This window comes from Strigops habroptila, chromosome 12, assembly GCF_004027225.2.
Source record: "Strigops habroptila isolate Jane chromosome 12, bStrHab1.2.pri, whole genome shotgun sequence".
In the NCBI taxonomy this organism is placed as follows: domain Eukaryota; kingdom Metazoa; phylum Chordata; class Aves; order Psittaciformes; family Psittacidae; genus Strigops; species Strigops habroptila.
The window spans coordinates 6,489,882-6,503,895 of record NC_044288.2 but is presented as its reverse complement, the minus strand read 5'-3'; the positions used below and the strand labels follow the sequence as shown (position 1 = coordinate 6,503,895).

Below are 14,014 nucleotides of genomic sequence, written 5' to 3'. Positions count from 1 at the left end.
AAACCAGAAGAATCCTGAGTAAGCAGAGACTGCACTTATTAAAAGCTTTTCACTTCCACCACAATTCTCATTCCCCCCCAGTCTCTGAAGAAGGTTCTGTACATTTTACAAGTGCTTTGAGATCTGCCACCAAAACACGCTGCCAGGCATTTGTGTTACAACAGCTTGCACTTGTATTATCATATTTGAATTACAAAAAGAGGCAAACAGAAGGCAATTTCTCCAAGGAATTTTTGTTGGGATATAAATCCAATTTTTACTTGATTCCGTTAGCAGCACTTTCCCATTCACTTCCTTTAAGTACTGCTGCACTTGATATTTATTACCTAATGCCTACTTGTCACCTTGAGCAATCAATGGAAGTCACAAGTTGACAGTACACAGGAAAGTTAATTCAGTTCACCCTAATGGGACAATAAATAGCTACAAAAGGTTTTGAATGGATTATCTGTAGAAAAAGGGAAACATTTCAGTTACACTGAAATTTTCAGCCCCTTTACACATGAATTTCACATGTACAACAGCTGAAACTCTCAGCTCTGTTCTAAGGATACCTGTCCCTCTGCCCAAACACAAGCTTGGCACCCGCTGGATGCTCTGACTCTGCACCACCAGACTGACTGCCCCAAGTCAGAACAACTCTCACACTAGGTACCAACCTGCCACGGCTTGGACACAAACATCCCCACCAGCTCAACCTGCTCCTATGCAAAGTCCAAGTCATTTCCATACAACTTGAGCATCCTGTGAACTCCACCTCTGTATAACTAACAAGGAAACTAAGAACTTATTCCCATTACCATTATGTTGTACTATTTAAATTTTTTTTCACCTCCTCCATTTAAAACCTCATTTTCACTCACAGACATATTCTACTTAATCTTAGCTTTCAAACCAAAAAGCAGATCAATAGCTTTCTTTTTGAATCTACATAGCTCTCAGTCAAAGACTTAACAAGGGGTGAATGGAATTGACCTGTAGGTTCAAATTGGGCATTTCTTGTCTTATTTGCTAACTGCACTCATGGAAAAAAGGGGGAAACTCCCCGTAACAGCCCTCAGCATTAGATTCCTGGGCAAAAAAGGTCATAATTTGTTCTCTAATTTAAGACTGTCACAGCACTTAGTAGGAACAAACAACAGACCCTCCCACGAAGCATTTTCTGGAGCACTTCAAATCCAATACAGCTGCTTTACCATCCTTTGAAGAGCTACATGATTTGCACAACACTCTTTGATCATGCCAGGGCTGCTGCCTTTGGAGGCTGAGAGTTAAACCCAACATTAGAAATAAAGCCCCAAGTCTTTATTTAGGGACAAACTCCCTATCCTTCCAGTGCTTATTATTTCAGCAGGTGGACAATATTTTCATATTAACAGACTGAATCCTTCTCCAAGTGGTGCTTAACTTTAATGAAAACATCCCAGCATGGTCACTGACAGATGCCCAGTGTCCACAATCACTGCCTAACCTTTCCCTAATGGAGACAAAACAACAATAGAGGGATATAAACAATATGCTGCATGATGCAAGCAGCATCTTTAAAAATGGCACTGACTTCGGAAAAGCACCGGGCTTCATTATCCTTCTGAAGAAGATTTCCTTTCTAGGTGGAAATATATTTTTCTTGATACTATTATTCGGTGCATCAAATGGGAAAGGACCATTGAATTGTGCCTTTGTTACAGACAAAAGGAGCCTCCATTTTCTGTAGCTCCAACTTGGCTTTAACTGCTCACCAACGTCAGAGCAAGCCTCTGTCTAACAAAGGACTAGATCCTCCTTCGTCTTGCAGCAATGATGGAAGAATCCGGTTGACTGTAATGGAGTTGCAGGGTTGGGACCGGGTGACCTTTGAGGTCCCTTCCAACCCAAGCCAGTCTATGGCTCTGTGATTCTACCATTTTCTACTCCATAGACAAGAAGCTGAAGCTCACACAATTTAAGCAACTGCTTCAAAGCCAAAGAGTGTGTGGCAGGTCAAAATCTGAAGTTCCAGACAATCCTTTCTGCCCATATCCTGCTTTTTCTGAAAACCAGTATCCAATTCCCTGACGCTTCCAGCAAATTCTCAGCCTGCTACAAGTCTCCCACTCCCACCTCTACCGGAGTACGCCACGCGTTTGAAAGCTGTGCTCCAGCCTTTTGATAAAAGGCGCAAATGTGAATATAAAGATAAAAAACTGTACCAGTGATACAGGATTAGAGAAGGAGCTGAGCAGATCCTTGCTGGAACAGAAACTGCATTTGATTATATTTCTTGTATTTTTTTTACCATGAATACTTTCTGAAGTTCAGCAGCAGACAGCTTCCACCTCAATGTCATTCACAATTAATCCCAAATTGTACATTAAATGGTTGAATTCACTCCAAGCAATCAAGGGAGAGAACCAAGAGCATAAAACTTGTGTAGCTAATCAACCTAGAGCAATTTATATCTGCTGAAAGCTTCCCACAAACATCCCGAGATCTCTCTGCAGAATAAATCTGTGAATTGTTGTAGGATTTTGCAAGTTCTCCTTAGCCCCATTTTACAGATGGGGAAGTGAAAGGGAATGACTAAGGCTCACCTCCTCAAGGATTTGTAAGTGCCAACAAGCCATGGAAAACAGCAAGAACTGGGCTGTAATGACTTCTGCAAGTCAAGAGAGAGAGTGTGCAAATAACAAGAGTGCACTGAACCAGAAAATCCCCAGTTGTGGTTAATTCTCTAGCCGTGATTAACTCGTCTTTCTTGTCGATTTTAGTACTTCCTGCACCTTCTAATGCAACTGGCTCTGGGCACTGACGGCACCAGTATTACCAGGCTGTGACCCAGGTCTGGTGAAACATCCTGTTGACAACTGAGAAGCAGCTAAGAAATGTAGGTGGCACTAAGGCAGGTGGATGACACCCAAATAAAGCCATTTCATTAGGCCACAACACACTTAACATTCCAGAGCACTAATGCAAGCCAGAGGCCACAAGAACCCATCTTTTCTCTCTCGTTTTAAAGTTTTCTGGATAAAGACACCTTTGATATACATTGTTGTTATATCTGCTTGGAAATGGGAACTCCAGACATTTTGATACATGGATTGAGAAATTGTTCTGTTTCAGTGTAACTACTGTAAAATACCTTCACATCCCCCAGCACAGATACAACCCAGAGCTCATATGCACAGAGAAAAGCATCTCAAAAACCTCCCTGTCAGAAGCACCAGCACGGCATTTCCATGCTGCTGCTTAGCAGGCAGCAACACACAGGAGTTACACCACTGAGGCTGTTCCCAGCTCTGCAAACAACCTGCTGCATGACCTTGGCTGAGCCGTTCTGCATCTGGCTCTGCCTCCCACCTTCCCTGTGCTTACAGAAGCTGCTTCTGCCCACTGCCTCCTCTTAGGGGGCTAATAACAAAGCAGGAGCAGCAATGCCTCCTTTACATGGAGGAGAGGAAAAAATCCTTGCCAGCAGGGTACAGAATGGTTAGGGTTGGAAGGGACCTTAAAGATCATCTATACAGGATGCTGTTCATTTCCTTCTGTTTACAGATGTCACCAAGAATTCCTAAGGTGGAAGCCCACGTGCCAGTGAATGTTGAGGCACCAGGCTTTCACAAGAACTCGGGGCAGCTCCAGCCTATGAGTCCTGCACTGCAGCATTCTTGTCAAGGCCAGTCTTCTGTATGTACAAGTAGAAAGCTGTTTCCTGGTGACACTGGTTGCCTTTCTCATGTACTGCTCCTGGACAAACCTGACTTCAGAAGCAGACTGCCAGCAGTGCAGGCAGGAAGCCCCTCTGTGCTACAGCATCCACCTATCTTCACAATCCTCCAGCACTCAAGAATTATGTCCAACAATCACTGACAGTGAAGACTGGACCCTCCTACAGACAAGGGCTGCCTCCAGCTGTACGTTTACACCACACTAAACACATAAGAATGACTGCTCATGCAGCTGCTGAGAATACCATACTGTAAGTTCCCCTTCCTTCAACTGTCTAAACACCCATCTCCCCCAACCCCAGGTCATCAGTTCATTTTCAAGCAGATTCTCGCAGTCAATAATGGCAAGGATTTATTTAATTACTCTCCTATCACGCATCTCCCTGGCAACCACAGCTGCTCCAGGCCTCACAGTTGCAAGATCCTTCCCCTCTTCCAGTGAAGTCACAGACCATCAGATTTCCCTACTCCATGATTATCTTGACCTCTAGAAGTTACCAGAACCAGCAGGACTCTGACACAGCCCCCAGTTCTCTTTCCATCCAGCAGACAACAGTGGTGCGCACCCAAAACCAGGCAGTTAGTTTATGACTACAGGGGGGATGTCTGTACTTCCTAAGGACAGAAAGTCCCTGCAACCACTACAGCAAGGGGCTGAGCCCAGGAATGCAGCTCACACTGGCAAGAAAGAATGAACACTACATTGTCCATTGCAAAGCCACATTAAAAAGGGGGGGGGGGGGGGAGGAAATCCCAAAAGCCTCGTTTCCACTTTCATGCAAGGGAGACATAGAAAAGTATTACATCCAAGCTCTCTGCAGCACAGTGTCTCCTTTCTGGCTGGCTGTGTCCATGGCAGCAGCAAAGAGACTGAAACAGAGTTAATTGGATTTCTTTAATCAATGGGATTTTCCCAATTACACATTAACCACCATCACATCAGCCCGCCACTGCATAGCATGGCCAAAGCACGTCTATTTTACAGATTACTGCACTGCATCATGTTTATTGCAAGCAAAGTACATTGATTTCCATAATTGCACTGTACTTCACTCCTCCAGAAACAGCGTGTAAACACACAAACTGTGGGTGCTACTATCACTTTCTTGAATCTCTGTGTCTCGATTCCTTTGAAAGCCATGCAAGTGCCTACTCCTCAAAGCAGGCACTCACCCCCCGCAGGGGGCCTCAGAAACAACCTGATCTTTGCATCGAAATTACCTCACAACAAGTAGCTTCACACTCCTTTGCTAGAATTAAGCAACAGAACAAGAAAAGAGACCTTGTGTTTAAGGCTGGGACTGACATGTTTGCTGCTCTGCCACCAGTTCCCCAGTGCCCTTGTGTAAGTCACTCAGTGTAAAGCAAGGTGCTTCCCATGGAAGAGGTGGCTCCTGGGGCTGCCCCAGGCACTCAGAGGGTGGCTCAGGCTGTGCAGGGCAGAGGTTCCTCCCATCCCTCTCTACCCTTGAGCACAGAGCAGAGCAGGAGTCAGCACATCATGTCACACTCCTGTCAAAGCACCTCGATAGAAAAGGACTCCCACATGGCTCCTGTAGCACATACCGAGCAGGCGACAGCAGGATTTTCCCTGCCACCTCCACAGCCCCCTCAATACTCCAGATTTACCACTGACTCGGGTTACTTGAGTGCTTTACTAGGAAAGCCCATTCATTTTATGTTTGCCTCTACTTTAAAAGAGGTTTCCAAAGGTATTGGATGGTATCATACAAGCCCCGCTGGCTGGACTTAGGCACTGTAATATCTGAGTGACAAGTATTAAGCGCACATGCTGGAGTTCTCAATAAATCTATTTAAGGGAAACATTTCAATAAGCAGCAATATAGAGACTTCATTAAAACCCTGAGCTGGACTACACCACCCCAGTTAACACACAGGATTGATGAGCTCTCCTGTTCCTGTGGCCACTCTTTCTGGGCAGAGCAAAAGCTTTACTTGGTTTTAAATCTTTCTAAAGCCTGATGCTGCTAACCTTCCCATCCTCACCTGCACCCACAGAGGCTGCATCTGAGTGTTGGAGTCAACACACACGATTACACCACCTCTGACACTGTTGGCTGCTGGATGTGTCAGACAACTCAATGCTGGACTCACCAATCCAAACAGTACAGAAGCTTTGTTACTCAGTTTTTCTTTTTTGTAGCCCTTAAAGTCCCATCTTTCCCCTTCCATTTGAATTTGCTATACTTTGCTGGGAAAAAGGCTAATTCAAATCTAGGCCTATTCATACTATTTCTGAACCTCCCAATGCCTAGAAACATGAAGGCTAGTGAAGAAGTATCATTCAAAATCTACTCAGCTAAACATAGCTTTGTCATGATTTCACTAAAGCCTATGAAAAAATGCTCCAGCCCTATGTCTCAGGATACTTCTGATAAAAACGGAGTTCGACTTTTCATGTAATACTATAGGCACAACAACATCTGTTGCAGCTTTTCCCCAAAATCTTTATACATGCTATACCTATACAATATGCCTCCTAAGTGTGTGTGGTAGAGAAAGGTCAAAAGGTTAGCTGCATAGTCCTAAAAAACCTCAAGTCCTAAACCAGTATTGGCCTAAACCTGAGAACCACGCATCCTTTCCACCTCCAGGGAGGATCTCCTACTAGAAAAGTAGCTCAGGGCTTCGCTGCCCCTGATGGAAGCAGCATAAAGATGAGACTCACTCTTCAGCCCACTCTCCAGAAGTACCTCACTGCTCTGGCTGGATGTTACAGACAGTGTCATGGATTTCGGCTGCCTGACCTTCCCCAAAACCTGTCTAACCATCAACATCATCATAACCTTTTCCTCTGGTCAAGACCCATGCCAAATTTAAGTAGGAGTTGGGGGACATCAGCAGGAACACAAGTACAGCTGTGAAATTTGACATCTCCCAGACAATTGGTCTCTGGGGAACCAGAGCAAGGTAGTGAGCACCATGCAGAAATCCAGCATCACAGATCCCTGGAGCACACGTGCATGTGGTTAACAGCAACCTGAGAGGAAGAACAGGTCTACACTTATCCCTAAAAGCAGCTTAATAGCGCAGTCACTTCTGCGCAGGAAAATGTATTCTCTACTGCAGGGATGCTACGAACAATCACGTGGTAACAGTTCAACTGCACCCTGAGCCCTAAACCAGCCCGGCGACAGCATATCCATGGGGATCTACGGCAGACTGCCTGGATCACATTCCCCACACCCATTCTGAGAAGTGCCTTCTCCTGACACAACCTCCCAGACAACTGGAAGGCAGCCACGGAGGATCGGTTGAGCAGACATCCACCTCTGTGCCACTGCAGACTGGCTCAGCCAGAACCATCAACCAGCTGAATGCAGAATTCCCCTCGGAGGTATCTGACATGACAGAGACCAAGCTCAGTGGCAAGGACAGCTTGAGCTCAGGTATTCTCCAGCAGCACCGAGAGCCCAGGCCAAAACAAATAAATAAATATCAGCATGACAGGCAACAAACAATTGTACAGCAAAGTACCTGAAATGACAAACTCAAAGAACAGGGAGGCAGAAGTGCAATGGTTTGCCTACCAAATGGATGCCACAGCAAGCTGGTGCCACAGCATGGTGGACTTGGCAGTGCTGGATTAACAGTAAGACTCTAAGATCTTAAAGGGCTTTTCCAACCTAAATGATTCCGTGACTCTACGAATTGACCCAAACATCCAAGGCTTGAAGCAGAGCCCAAGCTACCTCTCTCCACTTCCCTACCCATCATTATGGGCACATACTTCCATGGAAGAAAACACGCTGGATGTGGGTGTTCTCCTCTGAGAACTCGCAGTGTGCACACCAGTGTCAAGAGATGAGAGAGCATATTAACTATGTTCCAGCTAACACGGTGGTGGCCCAGCCTCCTATCTACAGGCACATGCAGACAGAAGGATTGGGCCCTATTCCCATCCATGTGAGGATCACCTATGTTATGCCAGTGTGAAGTGACAAAAACCTATGGTCTAGATGACGTATCCTCTTCTCCCAGTATCAAGGACAAGGTACATCAACACAATGCTGTGTTCCCAATCCAGGGAGCAAGAAGCCAGCCTGATCCCAAGAGCTGTACCCTGTGAACGTTTTCCATAAGTGACTTCTTCCCAGTAACAAAAGGCAAGAGCAAGACATGAATGAGTACATGGAAATCATTCAATTTAGCTCTGATATCCCCACTGCTTCAGCAATAGCAGGACTCTGATCAAAACAATATGCTCAGCTATTGCCATGAAATATTGTTGTTCCATCATATGCCACAATCGAAAGCAATCAGACTGGTGACTATTCATTTCCTTTCCTCCTACAAAAACACACTTACCCATCGCTTCAGAGAGCTCATGTCTCATGCACTTACCCCTTGAAAAGAAAAATACACTCAAATCACTGAGTATTTCACCCTGAAGCTCCCTCCCTGGCAGAGAAAGTGCCCCTGAATCGCTCTTCATGCTGTGGAGATTCCAGGTAACAGAACAAAATAAAAGGATGGTTTACAACATAAATACATACATCAGAATCCATAAAACAGCTTCCTGCTCCTCCCCTCTTCAGAGGAAGAGTCTGCCCCAAACCATCTTCCATCAACAGGTTTAAATTGATTAGACCCTATTTCAAGCCAGTGCATCTTTCTATAACCCAGTACAAAACAGGATACTGACCAGCAAGCAGAGTGTGTAAATAACAGTATCGAGACCCCCTTTATAATAGGCCTTCCAAAAACATTGCATATGCGTATATCCATGCAAACCTGGCCAATACATACCCCATATGCACCTTCTACTGCCCATGCATAGCTAATTACTAAGGAAAGAACAGAAAGCAAAACTATTCCTGATCCCACCCATTCTGACAATCAAGAAATACCATTTCAGAATCATCACACACACTGTGTGATCACTATCAGCTCGCAGCCAAATTCAGTGCCCTCTGCAAATCATTACTGTGCCCTTAAACCCTTAAAACTAAAAGGGGAAACTATACAAGCCACTTCCCTCTCCCCTACTCCCCACATACACAATGAACTTCAGCATTCACAAACCACCACCTCCCTACAGCTCGGTGGGCTCTTGGCACAAACAGAAGCTCCATTTCTTGCCTTCAGACACAGTGGCAGCTGAAGAAGGCACATGCTTGTGGGCCATGTTTTAGAAGGACATCACTGGGCAACAGGATGACTGACACAGCACAGCTGATGTGCTGCGACCAGGGTTTCTATCCCTTTTTATTTCTAAGACAACCAGAACTACTAACTGGTAGTTTTACACATACAGCTCTACTGCCACACTATGGGTACTCTTGGTTATTACCACCTACACCAACCCTGAGAACACGCGAGCTGAGAACCGAAGCATCTCAGGAACTCTGCTGCACGGAGGTTCAGCATCTGCTCAGCAAAGGTACTAGAAGTTCAAGCCCAGACTAAAGTTACCTTCTGGGATTACACCCTAAAACCACCGTGGACGCTGCAAAAGGTGGGTGCACTCACTCTGTGTGCATTCATTGTGATCTGGGTACCGAGAACTAAGCCACTCATTTCAAAGTTGGTTTCTCGCTTTGACAAAGAAATCGTTACAAGATTTCAGAATTTGTTTAAAAAGAGGCGTTATTGACCAATGTCTCCAGCTGTGACGCAAATAAACATCTGAGGTCTAAAAAGCTTTTGCAGATGATCATCTGCTCACAAAGAAAAACACTGAGCACCAAGCTCCGGGTGAAGGATCCAGAACAGACAGCACCCAAAATGCAGAGAGAAGGGAGCTGGGGGCCTGAGAAGAAAGGATTATATCCTGGGCAAGCATACAGAAAGAAGCCTGCAAGACCTAGCACAAACAAGCTACAGGCAGCTTACAAGAAGAAGAGAAGCTGTAAACCCCTGACACAGTGAATCATGTATTTAGGTATCTCTGCATCAGTCTACTTGTACCAGAGAAGCACAACAGAAGCTGCTGGAATGGCTCTCTCTTGTGCACAGGCTAAATATCCCTGCTGAAGAAAGGAAAAATATCCACCAAAATAAATATTCATCCTTAACTAGGACCTATAGGTTTTTTAAGTGGTTTTATACTCTTTCCTAATAGATACTTCCAGTTAGCAAAACTCTCCGGGTCCACTGCAAGAGTCCTCGGGAGGAGCAGTTAATACTTATTCTGGATCTGCCTTACATCATACATGCCTTACATTCCAGATAAAGTTTTCCCAGAAACCCCAAACCCACGAAGCTTTCACACACATCAACACACAAACACACATTCCTCCAGCCTGGAGACAGCAGACAAGACAAACGTTACTTAGAAACTCTCGGAAACCGGGGCACTGCACCGTGCTGAAAGCAGACACTGACAACATGCAGCTCTCCCACTCTTCCCCCTCCTACACACAGAGGGACAGTCCCTAAATATTTGCTGTTTACACCAGGAAAACTTCAGTCCTTAGATATGCTTTTGCTACACGGGCAATTGCGGAAACCAGGGAGGAGCCATAAGCAAACTCCCCCCAAATTCAAGTCTTCTCTTGCTATCTTTCCAGTCAATATACGCCTATTTCACAAAAAACGTGATGCCGAGGCCAAAGAGCTCATATAAGAGATAATCAACTTAAAGGCAGGAGGAATAAGAGAGAAGTGCTTCCATCTTCATGCAAAGCATTCTAAATCTATTTTATCAGCTATGGACAAGTACTGAATTAAGATGCAAGGAAAAGGCAGAGGGAGAAACCGCGATGGCATTTTTCACAGTCATCTTCCATATCATACAGCAACTGTGCACAAGTGATTTGACCCACCAGAGCAGGGGAATGGGATCAAATAAAGCCACCTTCTATTACCCCATCGCTTGAAATTGTTGTTCCCAAGGGCTACAGAAGGAAACTATCTTGTACAGAGCTACAAAGGTCTGAAGAAAATATACTCCTTATTGAACACCACAGGGAAGCATGTGCTGTCACACAAGTGTATGCACACACACAGTGCCATCCCCCCCCCAACTCCAAAGAGGATTAACAATGCTCCTTTGATGTAAGGAGCAGGAAGAAAAACGCTCATAAAGTTGCCAGCTTTTTGCATTCCACTTACCAGTGACCGAGACAGCCAGCAGCCCCACGGAGAGCAGCAGCACCCGGCTCCAGGAGCTCAGCTCCACCGTCATGACAGCAAAGATCCCCAATTTCCCCCAGTTCTCTCCGAAGCTGCAGCTGCATCCCGGCTTGTCCCATCCCAAGGAAGGTTGCATGTCAAAGGGCAGGAATGGGGCGTGCTGGGGGTTGGTGGTTGTTGGGTTTTTCCTCTCTTTTTCTTCCCCTTGGTTCTGGGCTAGTCCTTGGCTCGGCTGGATGAAGAGGAGAAAGGGAAAAGGGGGAAAAAAAACAGGTCAGGCTCGGGAGTATTTTTTTTATTTTTTCAGCCCAGAAAAAAAAATCCCACCGCATGGAAGGCTCTGAGCTGCTGCAGCTGGAATGAACCAAGTGTGGCAGCAGCTCAGGGAGAGGAGAGGAGAGGCAAGGCAAGGAGAGGAGGGCTGGCTCGTCCCTCCCGGTGGCTGTCTCCGAGCCAGCTCCTCGGCGTTAGCAGCACACAGCCCCCAGGGATTTATACTTTTTTATTAGCCAGTTGATTAATCATTCCCATATCTTTGTTCTCCTCTTCACTAAATGCTGGGGAGGGGAGAGGGCACGGGTGTCGTGGTGAGGGGCTGCTCGGCAGCCACCCAACAGATCTGGCTCGGTTTTGCTTCCCCAAACCCGGCACAATCCTCCCACCAGCACCCACCCCACCCAAACCAACAAACCCCAGGTTAGGCTTTAGCACTGTGTTTATCTGGAATGCACACTACATGTTTCCCATGTAGGAACCAGTCCCAGAGCCCCCCATTTTGCCTGGATCAGAGCGTGGCGTGCGTATGTACACACACAGACACGCAGCATCGCTGCTATTAAGACATCTGCGAGAGCAATGCAGGCTCCCGGCACACCCCCCCCCCCCCCCCGTGCTCTGTAAACAACTTGATGGTATTGACACTATTTTTGCAATGAAGCAAATTTTGTTACAAACACAAGAGATATCACAGAGAGCCATCTCCCCCCCCCCCCCCCCCCAGCCTGCAACTGGTCCTTGCAGCATGGATCCAGCAATGCCCTGGCAATGGTGGGAGCGGGTCAGGAGGTGTTCTGGAGGTGAAAAAGGCTGTGCTGGTCCCCGAGCCAACGGGCGTGCTTGGCCGTGGTGCTGCTGCCCCTACAGAAGGGGCTAGAGGGGTATTTCTCCACCACCATCCCTTCTTGTTTTTTTTAACCATCTCTTAGTACATTTGTCTCTGTAGCTACATGCAAGATGGGAAAAAAATGCTGTCTGTTAAAGGCACATTCAGGAACTTAATTATCTTGGTAATGATGCTCAGTTCTATGGATGAGAAAAATAAGTCAAATGTGACAGCAAAGCTTTAAGAAAAAAATAAATGTAAGCGATACCCTCGAATACCCTCCCCCCGTCTCAGCAAGAACCTACTTCTGTGCTTCCCCTTTGCTTCGCAGACAAGGAGCAGGCCCTCTCCCAAAAGCAGCGGTCCTGCCGGCAGACAAGGGGGTGTTTTCCAGACTGGGACACCCCCCCCTTCATCCCTCCCCTCCCTCTTCCCCCTTCCCCGGCCCCGAGAGGCCACCGAGGCGGAGCAGGAGCGGAGCCCCGCAGCAGGACCCGGGAGCAGGACCTGGGGCTGAGCCCCCCAGCACCCGGCTCGCCCCGCACTCGCCACCCATCCCCCTGCCTCAGCGCTTTGCATTTGCTGCAGTTTCTTGCTGCAAAACCCCCTCTCCAGCCTTGTTCCGGTTGCCTTGAATGAGCTTATTTGACAGCTAAGAAACAAATTATATCGAGGGCTTGCAAATCTGTCCCTCCACCCTCAAATCAACCCTTTCTCACTCACTTTCCCTGGGTCCCCTCTGCATTTCAATCCTTCCACTGCCTACATTGTGAACCGATGCCAAGAGCCAAGGCAACCAGGGCTGTTACATGAAAGAGTTGCTTTATGCGTTTAAACTGCAGTATCCTATTCAAATAGACCTTATTGTTCAAAGGCACGGATCCAAACACAAAAGGATCAGAGAACAGGGTACCACACTTCACAGCTCCATACACTGGTTTTCCCTTATACAGCTCTTCTCCTCAAAGAATCCCCCCATCCCAATATTGCATTCAGCTGAAGATGTGACTTGGTTGCTGCGCACCCGCAGGGTACAGGCTGAGCCAAAGTCAGCCAGCTCTGCATGAGGAACAATCCACGGGCATAATAACGTCATTGAGGAGATACAATCCCACTTTATGCCCAGTCAATAAAATCGTACTGGTCAATAAAATCATATTTCAAATCCAGGGTTTCCTCCCAACTAAGTTCCCTTCTCAAAACCACTAAGGTTTAGGGTTTAACTCCCTCCCAGAAATACTGTATTTGCTGAATGGACAAGACTGATGAATACAACAGAAACCAATCACCAACTCCTTTGATTACAACCCATCCCTAACAAGGAGGCACTTGCAGGTTCTGGTTCACAGCCCATTTCTAACCCCTACCGCTCCCTCAGCTTCTCACCTTGCACAATTACCTATAGTAAAAGGGAAATCAAAACCTGCCTTCAGTGCAGGCACCGAGGTCTGCTCTGCACTGCCACCCGCAGTCACAGCTTGGCCAAAGGGACTCTGGTGCCTTCAGCCCTCACTGCTGCCTTCCACGTCCTCTGCAGGTATTTAGCCAGCTTCTTTATATTCCATTTCTCCCACAGCACCTCATCCTCCCTGCCAAAACAGCTGGAGGTGCTTTGTGATTCCTCTGTAGGAAATAAATCCCAGCAACTGCAACATGCCCAAGTTTCAGGTTAATCCACGGAGCCAAGAGCAATTCACAGGTATGAACCAAGTCCTGGCAACACCCTCCTGGAGGAAGAGAAACAGACTAATAAAAATCAAGGACTTAGAGTGCCAAAACCTGGTTTTCCCCCTAGTTTTGACACAAAACCACATCCACAGGGCTCTTCTCTTTCTCTCTCCCTCCTTTCCTACATGCATCATGCTCCAAAGACTACAGACAAGTCCCCTGGCTCATCACCACAACCATTCTGGTGATAGGAAGAACTGTAGAAGGCATTGGGACCACGATCCTGTTCCCTAAAATGTTAAGTACCAGAGTTTGTAAGGGGGGGGGGGGGAGGGGGGGGGGGAACAAACCACCCAAAAGCCATCTTGCCAAATGCCATGCAATTAATTTCATTTGTTCTCTCTTAACCACATACTATCACTATTAGGGGGAAAAGAACATT

General features: G+C 46.5%; 1 protein-coding gene across 4 annotated transcripts in view; it reads right to left on the bottom strand.

Annotated features, from left to right (window-relative positions):
- Positions 1-12,642, bottom strand: part of CSMD2 (CUB and Sushi multiple domains 2) — a 283,054-nt gene extending 270,412 nt beyond the window's left edge. For 2 of the 4 annotated variants that reach the window (XM_030504569.2, XM_030504571.1), the window contains exon 1: positions 10,782-11,496. In XM_030504569.2, coding sequence (XP_030360429.1) covers positions 10,782-10,938 — 157 coding nt within the window. In that variant the 5' untranslated portion in view covers positions 10,939-11,496. Of the gene's footprint in view, positions 1-10,781; positions 11,497-12,209; positions 12,270-12,627 lie in introns of those variants that run through there. The other 2 variants (XM_030504566.2, XM_030504567.2) reach the window with 2 other exon arrangements.
- Positions 12,643-14,014: the final 1,372 nt, after the last annotated feature.